General features: G+C 34.0%; 2 protein-coding genes across 2 annotated transcripts; both read left to right on the forward strand.

Moving 5' to 3' along the window:
* The first annotated feature begins 1486 nt into the window (after positions 1 to 1486).
* On the forward strand, positions 1487 to 5903 carry LOC133296256 (uncharacterized). The gene is made up of 8 exons (XM_061495203.1): positions 1487 to 1625; positions 2230 to 2253; positions 2975 to 3080; positions 3194 to 3262; positions 3339 to 3832; positions 4427 to 4688; positions 5185 to 5393; positions 5526 to 5903. The coding sequence occupies exons 1-8, from the start codon at positions 1621 to 1623 to the stop codon at positions 5590 to 5592; spliced, it is 1236 nt and encodes a 411-aa protein (XP_061351187.1). The 5' UTR covers positions 1487 to 1620; the 3' UTR covers positions 5593 to 5903.
* Positions 5904 to 7875: 1972 nt separating this feature from the next.
* On the forward strand, positions 7876 to 12391 carry LOC133296255 (riboflavin biosynthesis protein PYRR, chloroplastic). The gene is made up of 9 exons (XM_061495202.1): positions 7876 to 8323; positions 8472 to 8606; positions 8805 to 8904; positions 9109 to 9234; positions 9312 to 9625; positions 10274 to 10393; positions 10651 to 10896; positions 10976 to 11101; positions 12025 to 12391. The coding sequence occupies exons 1-9, from the start codon at positions 7961 to 7963 to the stop codon at positions 12292 to 12294; spliced, it is 1800 nt and encodes a 599-aa protein (XP_061351186.1). The 5' UTR covers positions 7876 to 7960; the 3' UTR covers positions 12295 to 12391.
* Positions 12392 to 14626: the final 2235 nt, after the last annotated feature.

Here is a 14626-nt window from a genome sequence, read left to right on the forward strand (position 1 = left end):
GTTTATAGCCAATACTGTAATCACTGCGCATAAGCAATAGTCTTATAGCCAATATGTAGGTGTGTGCACAGTGTTGGCAACAATAATAAAGTAGATTCAAAGTGTGTACCTAGGGTCTTTAGTCTTTTATTTATAGAAGTTACCTCTTGTGCTTGGGCTGTCAAGATCTCCAAATTTATATATGATTCAGTCTCTAACTTGTAAGGATAAGAGTTTTTATCTCTTTATCCTTGTTATCTTTTATTGTTGATATGTGGATAAAATATAGACTAAATACCCTTTTTGTTCCTCAGCAAATTTCACGATACCTGCTTTAGTCCATAGCAAATAAAAAAGTTATTTGTGGTCCCTGAGAAATTCAAAATAAACCCATTTAGTTGAAATTGTTGTCCCTCACAAATTCAAAAAAGATCCACATTAGTCTCTCAAAAGGACTAAAATGGATTCACTTTGAAATTCTTAGAGACCATGAATAATCTTTTTATTTACTAGAGACTAAAGCGGACATCGTAAAATTTACTGAGGATCGAAAAAATGTATTTACTCTAAAATATATAAGTGCTCTAAGGATATGTGATTAAGCTATGGATCTATCTATAAGAATAACAATAACTCTAAAATCTAGCAAAATAACAATTCAATAAAAAACTGTGATATTATATAACTTTTTTTGAAAAAAGGAATTTTTATAAGTGGGAGAATATTTCTAAATAATAAGAGGGAGAAATGAGCCGTGTTAGCCTATATGTCACCGTGTACGACAGTGAGCAATACATTGAGAGAGTACATAAAAATCACACACATGTGGGATACTACAGGGCTTAGCTCTTGAACAACCGACCTATGTGAATCAGTCAGAACAGAATTATAACTCATAGTAACACCTTTCTAAAAAAGAAAAGTGTAGTTTTTTCAAAATAGAAAAATCCAAAATAACAAGAATCTTTTTGACTGAACTCTAGTACATTATTAACTCTAGCAAAAAATAGCACACAAGTTTAGTAGAAACAAGCCTCAGAAGCCAACTCACTCACGCACGCACATTATTGCCGTCAGGTACAAGTTGGGTGGGTGCTTTGGAAAATATCTTACTACTACATTTATTACCTACTAAAATTTAAAAAATATTCATTTGATTTATTCATTCTATTTATTTCTGGAAACTTAAAAAAAATAAAAAATTTATACTCACAAATCAAAAAGATAAGACTTACTTTATATTTTTTCTTATCATCTCTATTTAATATGTGACTGCATACAAATTTATTCTTATATAAGATAAGAGTAATATTCTCCTTTATTTTTTTTTATAATTATTGTCACATGAATTACATTCCTTTCATTAAAAAGATATTATTGAAGATTTTTTTACTCGGGTGTAATATTATACTAATATTAATATTTAATATTAATATTAACAATTAACAATATTAATTAATAAATTAATTATACTGGATGAATAATAGTAGCCGAAACTCAAATCAGAATTTAGGTTCTCATTTCTCTTTCTCTTCTTCCTCTCTCTATCTCCTTCTCTCTCTCCCTCTTTCTCTCTCTTGCTCCTCGACAAGCACCGACTCTCAGACTCACCGATCTTCCGATTCCTTTTCGTCTTGGTTTATGAGGTTTATTTTTCTTTCTTTATCTTCTTCTGATATCTTTGATGTGGTTTTGTGTTTCTCGTTTCCCAGATCTGAACCATCGCGATGTGATCGCTTTTTGAAATTTTCTAACCATTTCCCTTTATTGTTTCACCGAACCAGCAATTACCTTGATTTTATCTTAATAGATCAACTATTTTCATTATTTCTGTCATGATTTTCTTAGATCCAGAGACTTATTGTCGATTTGGGTTCCTTTTAATCCTTTTGTTTACTCTGAACATCTTCGGATCTACGCTGTCTTTACCAAAATTAAATTCGTTTTGGATTCCAAGGCATTTGTTCTTTCTTTATATATATATTCTTCCAAAATCGCTTTTTTTTTTTTCCTCATTTTTTTTTGCTAATGATTTATTTTTAGTTGGGATTGGGTTTAATGGATTTACATTTCAGTTTATGAAAGATGTTGAGTAAAACCTGTTTAATTTAATTTGTTATTATTGTTATTATCGTCACGGGTTTTCTGCCTTGTAGCGCGTTTTCTAGTTATAGTGTGGGTGTGTATTGGTTGGCGATTTATCTTTAATTTTTCTTCTTCCCTTACTAAACTTGATTGTCTTTCTTGCAGCTCGAAGGAGAGACCCACTCTTGGGTGAGTCTTTCTCCCTTAACGTTAATCCCTTGTCCTTATTTTTTCCATATTTTATGTGGTTAAGCTATGTTTTGTTCTTTTTATGTTTTGCTTGGATCGTAGGTGAAATATGCTTAATTAAACATAACTGTGTCCATGCCATGCTCGACAATTTTATTGACATTTCAAAAAGAAGGAAAATTAAAATCATTTCTTAAGCTTCCCGTTTATCTTTGATTTTCTTCCTTTCCCTTCCCTTACCCTCCTAACGTCCATGCATACAGCAAAGGCTTTTTGTTTATTTCATTTTGGAGAGCGTGAAAGTAAAGTACTGGTACTCGGTAAGCATTATCAATAGAACGAAGACAGTTTTTTGAATTATACCTTTTATCTGTCAATCGTTTAAGTGATGTGTCTGATGACAGTCTTGCCTTCTTAATTTACACTCCCATCGTACACTTTCTCTAACAAACGGGACCCCATTTAATTTTTTCTTTTTGACCGGCTTAGATTCTTTGCACCTCTTGCTCCTCGTGGTAGTAGAGGATTATGTATCATCTTAACAAACTATAATTTAACAATATAAATGCTATTATGCATGCAGCTCTGCAATCTTTCAGTTCATGTGCCTGTATAATATGATCTAGTTATTACATGCAGCTTTTATTATTGCATTATATCTTGTATATGTTTAATCTCTGTTGGGGTTCACTTTTTTTGTTTTGTTTGTCTCAATCCCCAGTGGCACGCGGATTAAGACCCGCAAACGGAATATTGCAGCTCCCCTGGACCCTGCAGCATTCTCGGATGCAGTGGTCCAGATTTATTTGGATAATGCTGGTGATCTGGTAATATTAATGTCGCACTTTACATCTTATTCATTTGCCTACCACTTGCATTCCGTACGGACCGTTTCACTCCGATTGATTCATAAATCTGATTTAGTAATTCATGTTTATAGGAACTTATTGCCAAGACCATTGAATCTGCAGACCTTAACTTCTCTAGATACGGTGACACCTTTTTTGAGGCAAGCTTCCTAAACCTGCAGAAAACCTTTATTGTCTCTTTGTTGATTTCAGTATTAATATATTGTTTTACTGTAGGTTGTTTTCACTGGGGGCCGGACACAACCTGGAACTACCAAGCCTGATGAGGGGGAACGCCATCCTTACTCTATAATAGAGGTTGAGCCAAAGCGTGAACTCATCTTACCATCAGTAATCTACATACAAAAGATTTTGCGGCGAAAGCCATTTCTCATCAAGAACCTTGAAAATGTCATGCGAAGATTCCTTCAGTCATTGGAGCTTTTCGAGGAAAATGAGAGGAAAAAGTTGGCAATCTTCACAGCACTTGCTTTTTCCCAGAAGTTATCTGGTCTGCCACCAGAGACCGTGTTCCAACCACTTCTTAAAGATAACCTTGTGGCCAAAGGGCTAGTTCTGTCATTTATAACTGACTTCTTTAAAGAGTATCTGATTGACAACAGCCTAGATGACCTTATTTCAATTCTGAAACGGGGTAAAGTAGAGGAAAATCTTTTGGACTTTTTCCCCCCTACGAAAAGATCTAATGAGTCTTTCTCTGAGCATTTCACGTAAGTCTTACTTAATAGTGAAAAGGACACATCTTCCTAGAAAATGTTTCAAAATGCTTGTTTTTTATATCGTTGTTGATTTTTTTGTTTATGCCATTGGTTCTTTTGTTTTTTTTGGCAGTTTGTGATAGATTTATTTTTGCAAAATACTAATACCTTTTGAGATTAATCTTAGTGTAATATGTGGGTGAATATAATATTAAAATTATTCTGCGTCTTTCCGGATTCGGATTAAGTACTTGGCATAATCTTAGTGTAATATACTGATAGAAAGGCAGAAGTGCAAGTCTCAATGGTCGTCTACTACCAATTTTTTGATGTCTGAAGTGTGGATTTTTATTGTTTCCGAGTCTGCTTATCATTTGGCTTGAATAAGACATTTGCTAATTGATAATCTAAAGTGTGGGTTTTCTTATCTGTTTTTAAAATTCCCGGGGGTGATTTGTAGTCTTGTTTTCATCCAATTGCTATTATTGTCTGGCATTTTTATAGGTGGGTATCTAGTTAGACTAGTAGACTGTGTTTTTGTCATTCCCTATTGTTTTCTTAACTATGGTGGACCTCATATATGTCTATTCATTGTCAACTTTTTAGCAAGGAAGGACTGGAGGCCTTGGTGGAGTATAATGAAAAGAAAATATTTGAGGTGAAACTTAAGGAAATGAAGTCTGCTTTAACAACGCAGATAACGGAGGAGGTTGATATATCTGAAGTCATTGAAACTGTGAAGCTGCGAGTTAGAGATGCTAAATTGCCAGACACTGAGATTGTGCGGGTCTTGTGGGATGTTTTAATGGATGCTGTTCAGTGGTCAGGGAAAAATCAGCAACAGAATGCAAATTCAGCCCTGCGTCAGGTATCCTTTAGATATTTTTCATCTGGTTGCGTGGATATTTTCTCCTTTGTTATCTTGGACCTTGTGTATTTGGGTTTCTTATTGAACAGGAAACAGATTCAAGTATGGTGTTTTTAAAATTCATGTTTTATGATCCAAATCAGATTTGCTGACTGGAATATGTTCGTTGGTTTTTAAATTTTTATGGTTTGAATCTCTTGATGTTTTATCTGTGCATGTTACATGTTAATGGTTTGTGAATCTACAAGGAGCAGTTGAATGTTGTGTATTTGTAAGCTAGCTGATTTCTGCGTAACAAGTTCTGAGTGGTGATATGGTTTTCTTTTACAGTGTTATCACATGCGCACTTTGATTTGTTTTAATGGTTATGCCTACTTTTAGTGAATGGATTTTCCATATAATTACTTATCCAGAAAACTAACGAGTTAGTTTCATATGTGTGACATGTTTTATCTTTATAAAAGGTGTTGATGACAGTGCTTTGTTTATGATAAAGGTAAAAACATGGGCAGAACTATTGAATACATTCTGCACCAGTGGGAAACTTGAGCTGGAACTGATGTACAAAGTACAGATGCAATGCTATGAGGATGCTAAACTGATGAAGCTGTTCCCTGAGATTGTTAGATCTCTTTATGAGCAGGATGTGCTTGCTGAAGATACCATTCTTCATTGGTTTCGAAAAGGAACAAACACCAAGGGCAGGTATGCAATTTTTTGTGGACTTTTCTCTGACATGTAAAAAAATCTCCTAATTAAGTTTCCTCCGTACGGTGTCTATAATTTATTCTTACTGCCATACCATTTACTTATAGTTGCTTATTTGGAATTCAACAGGCAAACCTTCGTGAAGGCACTGGAACCTTTTGTTAGTTGGCTGGAGGAGGCTGAAGAAGAGGAATGAGTGCGGCGAAGGTTCAAGGCTGAAGATATTACGTTGTCTTTAGCTTTTTAACCATATTAGCTATATCCCCTTTCTGAGATATTGACTCGTATTCTCATAAGTTTGATTTGCCTGGCACACTGATAATCTGTTTCAGTTTGTATTTGACTCTATTCTCTCCATCGTGCCCTCGCAACATATCACGGTGCTTGCGTGTAATCTGCACGCCAGAGTGATTATGTCTTACGGGGTGTATTACTGTGTTTTGAGTGTTAAATAATGGATTTACTCTGACTCTCTTTCACATGCTTTCGTTTCTTCAAATTTTTAACTCAAGACATTTGCCATCGACAGACACGAGATGAATGTCCCACTGAATATATATTTTTGATTAAAATAAGCCAATTGCGAGAGATCGATCCACTGTTTTTTTTTATTCAAATGTCAACCCTTTGAGTATCTGCTTAAACACAGAAAATACTTATTTGAGGGATTTGTGGATATGTATGAAGTTCGTTTTGGTGGTGTGGAACGAAGAAGGATTTGATTCTGATTTGTAGTTAGGTGTTTGCACTATGATGTGTTAATAACGTTGTGCAGGATTTGCGCTATTGGCAACAAGTGAAACGACTTCAATCATCATTCAAAATATTTGATTAAGTTTGTGTTTTCTGTTAACTAGTTTTAAGTTTTATTATATAAATGAGTTATATTTGAGTTTTATAAACTTATGTTATAAATATATGAATGGTTTGCGGGTGAATGTTTGCGTGATGATTTATATTTCTATTACGTAGAAAATTATAATTTTTTTTTTTTTTTTTGGTTTCCCTATAGGTGCCGCTAGTAACTGCATACGAGGACATGACTTAAACTCTCGGAAGCACGGACATCTCTTCTTCTAAAAAATTTGTGTGTCGGATATTTGACACGTGTGTTTGACATACGTCAACGCTTTGATACATTTTGACATATAGTTAATTTTTTTCGACACACGTTCTAGCTCTAACTTTTATTTTATTAATTAAAAATAAAAAATTAATTTATAAGTCAATTTTTGTCTGTTATGAAATTTTACACAAAAAATTAACATGATATAAAAAATTATTTTTGCTTTATATTTATGTTATGGAATTTGAATATTTGATTAGTTATATGACTTATTATGGACTGTTATATGTATTAAATATAAATTATATTATATATTAAAAATATTATTTAACATCAAAACGTGTCGAAATATAATATTTTTTTTAAAATTAACGTGACATGTCATGTCTCGTGTCCAGTGTCAGTGTGGGTATAATATAGCTTAAACCTTTCTTTCCCTACTTTTCTTTTTTATAAATTAAGGAGAGAAATTACAATTTTTTTTTGAGAAAAATTCCCCAATACTCCTGTGATTTTAATGTGCTTTTAACTTAAAATAATCTTAAACATGGGACTGAAATAAAGTTTTTATTATTTTAATAAATATTTGAAAACAAGATATAAAGAATAAGATAATATGGTTATAATTATTAATAAAAATAAAATGAGAAAAAATTTCAGTTGGCATATAAAAAAACTAATGTAGCGGGAGGGAAATTTTTTTACTATTTAGGGGGCGTTTGGTACAGGAGAAATTTTTATTTGTCCGGAAATCTCAATTTTCAAAAATATGATTTTTACATTCAGTTTACGATAATATTCGAAAATTTAAAATTTAGAAAAATTCAGTTTCTCGGGAATCCGGCCAAATACCACGTACCAAACGTCCCATTAAAGACAAATATAAATAAAGTATGGATACAGAATTTTTTTTTTCCTATTTAGTAAAAGTGAACCTCGAATTCAGTGCTCCTGCCAGATTTGAAGTTTTTCTCAACTTTCTTCGCTCCTCCTTCAATTCTTTTTTTTTATGTTTTCATTCCTTCCTCTGCCTTATCCTTGTGTAGAAGCGTTACAAACTCCAACCATGCCGGAAGCTATATATCATTTATTTATTTCCTTTTTATGTCTTTGATTAAGATACGAGATTAATGTTTAGATACACATAAAATTGTACGGAACGTAAAAAAAATAAAATAAAAAAATATATCCCACACACTTTGTGTATAAAGCAGATAAACAATAAACGCTTGAGATATTGCCATAAATATTGGTGAAATAAGTATCTCTCTCAAGTCTCAAACATTGTTGTTAAAAAAAAAAAAAAAACCGAAAAACACACAGCAACAGCAACAGCTACGCATGTTCAGAATACGTGGTTTTGACTTTTGATTGGTTGAGATTGTGGTTCACTTAGAACACATTGGGCTAAGAAGATCCAACACAAGTGTACTATAATACCATCACTTAGTTACTTACGAAGAAAACGGGAAGCGAAGAAACGCAAATTTGAGTGTTGATGATGGCGTTGTGTTTCAATCTCAGTGTCAACCCTTCTTCTTTTATCTGCAAATGCAAAGCGTCCATGGACACTCCCCACAACGCACCCCACGCGCTCGATGCCGCTTACATCCGACGCGCCGCCGACCTTGCCGACAAATCCGCCGGTTTCACTTCCCCCCACCCCAACTTCGGCTGCGTCATCGCCACCCCCACCGGCGATGTCGCCGGCGAGGGCTACCTGTACGCGCAGGGCACTACCCCCGCCGAGGTGCAGGCCGTGGAGGTCGCCGGCGAACGCTGCCGCGGCGCCACCGCTTACCTGAACATGGAACCCGGGGACTGTGATGGTGACTACGCTGCTGTGTCTGCTCTGCTTCAGGTTCCTCAGTTTTCCAAATCTGTGTTGTGTACAATGTTGTTGGTGTAGAAAATACTATGTTGTTTGTTGTTTGTTGGTTGGGGGTGGGTTTTTGACTCTAGTTTGTGTTTGTAGTTGATAAATGACCGTGTCTGTGAAACCAAACTAGGGAGGGGTCAAAAGGGTTGTTGTTGGAATGAGGCATCCCTTGCAACATCTTCGTGGTAATGCTGTGCGTGCACTCAGAAGTCAAGGACTGGATGTTGATCTTCTTGGAGAGGATCTCACTGGTAAACTTATAGAGGTGTGTGCAATGCATCAATGCATTTTACTTTTTGGTTTTTATTTCTTTGTCGAATCAAAAACTTAACTTTACCATGATTTATATTTTTAATTGAAATGGAAAGGTTGATTTTTTTTATAGAGATCAATGGGGTTTGATTTGATTCATTTTTATACACTTACATTCATGCATTGCCATTGTTCTTTGTTTTGTTTGCAGGATGCCCAGAAAGCATGTCGTCTTGTCAATGCCCCTTTGATTTGTAGAGCTGCTTCACATGTTCCCTTTTCTGTTCTCAAGTATGCTATGACCCTTGATGGTGAGAATTCTATTAATTTTCCATTTTTTCCACAATCTTGAATGAATTGGAGTATAGAACCTCAAAATTGCATTAAACTGTGGGATAAATTTTCTGTACTCTCATTGAGCATTCAGTGAGAGAGTATGTGCTAAAGCAGTTCTGAAAATTTACACCCGCTTCTGTATCTGTCTTGTTTTAGTAACCTTCCTTTTGCTGCAACAGGAAAAATTGCTGCTAGCACTGGCCATGCATCATGGATAAGTAGCAAGCAATCTAGAAATCTAGTTTTTGAGCTACGAGGTAGAAGTGACGCTGTTATTGTGGGAGGAAATACAGTTCGAAGGGACAGTGAGTATCGTCATTATTGTCTACACATTTTTCAGAATTTGAATTTTTATACCTTCTATACTTTGAAATTCAATCAGATCCAAGACTGACGGCCAGACATGGAGGTGGGCATATGCCAATTCGCATTGTAATGTCCCAGACTCTCAATCTTCCGGAGGAAGCAAACCTATGGGACATGTCTGAGGTTTCTACCATAGTTGTAACACAGAGGGGTGCAAGGAGGAGTTTCCAGAAGCTGCTTGCATCTAAAGGAGTTGAAGTTGTGGAGTTTGACATATTAAATCCCCGAGATGTTATGGAATATTTCCATGATCGTGGGTATCTTTCAATTTTATGGGAATGCGGAGGAGCGTTGGCTGCATCTGCTATTTCATCTGGAGTAATTCACAAGGTTTTATTTATCCTTTTCATTTCCCTTTCCCCTGGCAAAATTTGAAATGGAGTTTGTCTTGTCACCGACTTTGTTAGGATACTTCTCTGTTGTTGTAGCTAGTTTACTGCTCTATAGTCGATTATAAGCTAATAGATAGGCAACAGTGGGGTTGTATGCAAACTTTTGGGATAATCAAGCCATGTTCACTGGATGCTTTTATCTGTTTTGATCATCTACCAAATTGATCAGTAATGCCATATTTCTAGGCCTCTTGAATCTGGCTGGTAGAAGACCAATGAACTGAATGGAAATTTGTCTACAGTCTTAACTTGATAACGATTACTTGTTTTTCTTGTGTTTATTGTAATTGGTAGAAAAGAATAAAATTCTATGAGAAATAAGAATGAAAACAATCTTTGATTTGGGGTGATCCCCCTTCATTTGTGTCTCGATTTCTTGTTTCATGTTTTACATAATGGCTATTGTTTTGTTTTGGGGAGGCTTCATGATGAAGAGACTAACCCTACTAAAGGCTCCATTTGTTTGGATAGTTGTACTTCTCCACTACAAATTCCGATTAGAATTAGTTTGGCTTAGTTTGCTTTATCTTGTTTTAATTTTTTTTTTATAATATGTTGGGATAATTTTGATATTTACGTGCTTCAGGTTTTTGCATTTGTTGCTCCTAAAATTATTGGCGGAAAGAATGCACCATCTCCTGTGGGTGATCTTGGGATGGTTGAGATGTCACAGGCTTTAAATCTAATTGATGTTTGCTATGAGCAGGTTGGTAGGAGTTGGTTTGTTTTTTATTAGGAGTACTGAGTTTTTTTTGTTTTTTTTTTTAAATCTTTCCAAAGATATACATCTGATCCATGTATTTATTGTTGTATCTATCACATGCATCTAAGGAAAAAGTTATGATGTCTCTAGCATTGGTTATTTTAATAGAAGTAATTTCCCAATCAGGGCTGCGTTGTTCTTGATATATAATGCCTTTGTTTTTCTGTGATGGGGTCATGCTACTGGCAACTGTAATGCAGATTGGGCCTGACATGCTTATTAGTGGATTTCTTCAGCCCTTACCAGACACGGTACCTATAATACCATCACTTGATGAAACTTTTGTTGTTGATCCTACTGTCTCACCATATGAGTCAAGCATCATATTTTTCTATAAAACATGGGATCCTTATGGTGCTTTGGCAAATTTCTCTCCTCATCCCATTCAAATGCCTGATGAAAATGGGGATTACGTGACTTGGTTGAGTTTGGAGCATTACTACCAGGTACTTGCTTTTTTACATAAATTTCATCTTTTCCTTTCCAGTTTTGTTGCATTGCTTACAAATATAATTTGATGTGTAGGCACAGAAGTTTGTTGGGGTTGATGATGCCTTTGCACAAAATTGTATTGAAAGGATTAAATCTGCAAACAGTCCGGAAGAAGCTGCAAGAATAGGAAGGTTAATGCAAAGGCAGCGACCTGATGTGGTATTTTCAAACTAGTCTCAAACTCTCAATCTGATGTCTCTTGACCTATTAACTTAGAGACATAATTGGCAACAATTATTTCCCTTGTGGCTTTTGTCATGAATCTATTAAGTTGTTGGGTTAAGGCACATACATGGTTTTACATATGAGATGCCCCCTCATATAAGAGGCCTTTGGGTTTGAAGCATGAAAACTGCAATGATCCACCTTACCTTGTACTAACGATTAGCTTTGTATTTGGAAGAATATGGACAACAAAGATTGAACTCTAAACCACATGATTATAATTTGATACCATGTCATGAACCAACTATTCCAAATGATTGGGTGAAGGAACATGAATGGTTTTATGTTTAACATCTTTTTTTTTTCTTTTTGCTGTTTTCTCTATTGGGCATGATTTTAGCCCTATGATATGATGGAAGTCACTATCATACAGTAGATTGGTTTTGTAATGAGAAGTCTGTTTACATTTATTGTATAGCTATGTACAAGTATAATTTCCTACTCGAGTTAGGGGTTATCCAACTTGTAGCTTTGAGGAATATTGACCTTGAAAGATGCTTTTACTAGGCCTATCCATTAGTTTTAGGCATTATGCCAATTATATTTCAATCCATGGTTTGTCTTTTTCAGTGAGTTTTTTGTTCTTTGGACAGCAATTCGAGAAATGGTTAAAAGAAAAATGTTAGAACTCTTCTTATTTGTATACGCGTTGTTGAGAGTATTTATTTCTATGCTTAACAAAATCGTTTTAGTTCTTGTTATTGCATATGCTAGTTTAAAACTTTGAAACATATTCCAAATTACTGTATAATATACATCAGCTAGTGTCTCATGATGTCTGAGCATGCATGTTGGGTTGGTTCGCTTACCATTTCTTTCTAAGAGGACTGAAACTTTATGTTTTATTGGGTACACAGATAAGGTCTGACTGGGACAACATAAAGATCGATGTCATGTACAGGGCACTGAAATGCAAGTTCTCAATGTACCCACATTTGAATTCTATGCTGCTTTCAACTGCTGGTTCTGTTCTTGTTGAGGCTTCACCACATGATCTGTTTTGGGGTGGAGGACGGGAGGGAGAAGGCTTAAACTATCTTGGTCGACTCTTGATGAAATTGAGATCAGAGTTTCTTGGGGAATCATCATCATCATCAACAACTGAGACCCCTACTTCAACTGTATAGTATTTTTTAAAACTGTTTGTTGTAGAACTACCAAAACTGTTTGTTGTGCAACATATATATATATATATATATATCACTGCCTCACTGGTAAACCATACGTCACCACCATCTTATTAATTTTACTAAACAAGCCATTTGTTTTCATTAAGAAAGTACTATCATTCAACCTTGTTCAAAGTTTCTTTTCTCTGGGATAGGTTGGTATAATAGGCATAACGAAAAGGCCTCAACTAAAACATAGATATTAGGGTGTTAGTCCATGACCTGCTAGAGTTATTGAACCCTCTCAAACTCTCCATCTAAATGATGTGTAAAGTAGAACTTTGTTCTAAACTGGCAAAAGGGTGATGTGTAAAGTAGAACTTTGTTCTAAACGGCCAAAAGGGTAATAATAGAAGTTAAGTGATTGAAAACCATAAACATATAGTTATGGGATTATATTTTCTTATGCAACATGAGATAAGATATCTCATGATACACTCATAAACTTATGTGGATCTCATTGCACAGAAAAAGAAAAAAAAGAATTTAAAGTTATGTCTTTTTGAATTTTTTTTTATTGTGTCCTATTACACGAAGCTAATATTTCCCGTTACGGTTATATACAATAATATTGGAAAGAGAGAATAACTAAACTTTTTCATAAAGGTAGAGCTGTTGTTGTTGAGTGTTGCTCTCAAAGCTTGAAGTGAGAGCTCCATCTTCCAGGGTCACGGTAGGTGTCTGTGATTGATGTGGATTTTTACTCAATCAGGATGCTGAGTAGGTCTCTTTGCATTAAGTGGCAGTGACCACCGCTTTAAGTCACTGATTCCCTGTGATCAATGAAATCTTTTTTTGTGTTATTTGTTCTGCTGATTTTTGTATAAAATTATAAATTTTGTATAATTTGCACGCAAAATTTATTGTGAAATTCTTTGTATTTGATACGCGATAATAAAATTGAAAACTGAAGCGGAAACAATTATTACTATTTTTTACTATGAACGAAGTTTTATCACCTGATTGGGTAATGAAAAAATTTAGAATTGTATATCATTCATTGAACTGTTTTTTGTTTTATACTTAAAACTATTTTGAAAATAAAATACGATATATTTTAGGGGATTAATTTTCTCATTTTAGGTTAGAAAATTTTCTCTTATTATACACATAATATATGAGTGGGGTTCACAAAAAAGTGAAAAGATAAAAAAAATAAAAATGAGACTCACCTTTTAATTGTGTGTGTAGCATAAATTTTTTTTTTTTCATATATAATGAAAACTATTTTTCTATATTTTAATACTGTGTTGTCCATTATTTTGACAAATCAAATGGACTCTTTATCTAATTGGCTACAAGCAACCATTTACAGGACAAAGTTAGAAATGTCATGTTGAAAGTTAAATATATGCTTTTATTATTATTATTATTATTTCATTTGCACATGTCTTATTTTAAAGGGTCCATCGGATATAATATTCCAGGAAAGAGATTTGGGCATACTAAAAATTATAGTTATGTATTATATGAAGAAGTATATAATTATAGGGAATAATGTTTCTGCAGTTAATACAGATAAGTTATCTGCATTTATTTCCAAAACGACGTCGTTTTAATATTGAAATCTTAAAGAATTATAAATATAAAGATTATTATAACCTTAAAATAAATTAAAATTACAAAAACACCATGATTTCCGTCCCAAAATGACGTCGTATTGGCTTACTGCAGATAACTTATCTACAGTAACTGCAGAAAAAGCGAACCCATAATTATAATATTAAAAGTTTTTTTTTTTCTCAAAGACTTGTCAATTAATATAAAAAATAAATTTAATATTATAATTATGTATTCGACGTGACCAAACTTTCTTTCCTACATCATTGTTTTTATATTTTCCAATTTTAAATGTGCATAATACATGTTATTGACAAGTATTATTCTTGCCGTGAGAACAAGATACTACTATGTTGTGCGACACATCGTGACTAGAGCTTTCCCATGCTGTTGTCATTATCTTTAGAATGGGGTAGAAAACAAGATAGCATATACTTTTTAGGGACAAGAATAACTTAACACCAGCAACTGTCTGCCACCGGATTTGCATCCTTTTCTTAGGAAAATTAATCAAAATTTCCAGTAATATTTTCGAAGGTTATATTTATAACTTATTTTCGTTTATAATTCTTACAATTATATCTTAACTGTTGATTTTCGCCAATCAACGATTAAGATTTTCATAAAATAAATTTATTAATTAATTATTAATTCACAATAAATAATAATCGTTGATTGACGGAAATCAACGGTTAAGATAAATGATTATAAGCAATTGTAAACGAAAATA

The sequence above is a fragment of the Gastrolobium bilobum genome, unplaced genomic scaffold, assembly GCF_033153095.1.
Source record: "Gastrolobium bilobum isolate Gb01-03AN ecotype WA unplaced genomic scaffold, APGP_CSIRO_Gbil_v1 utg6327, whole genome shotgun sequence".
Lineage (NCBI taxonomy): Eukaryota > Viridiplantae > Streptophyta > Magnoliopsida > Fabales > Fabaceae > Gastrolobium > Gastrolobium bilobum.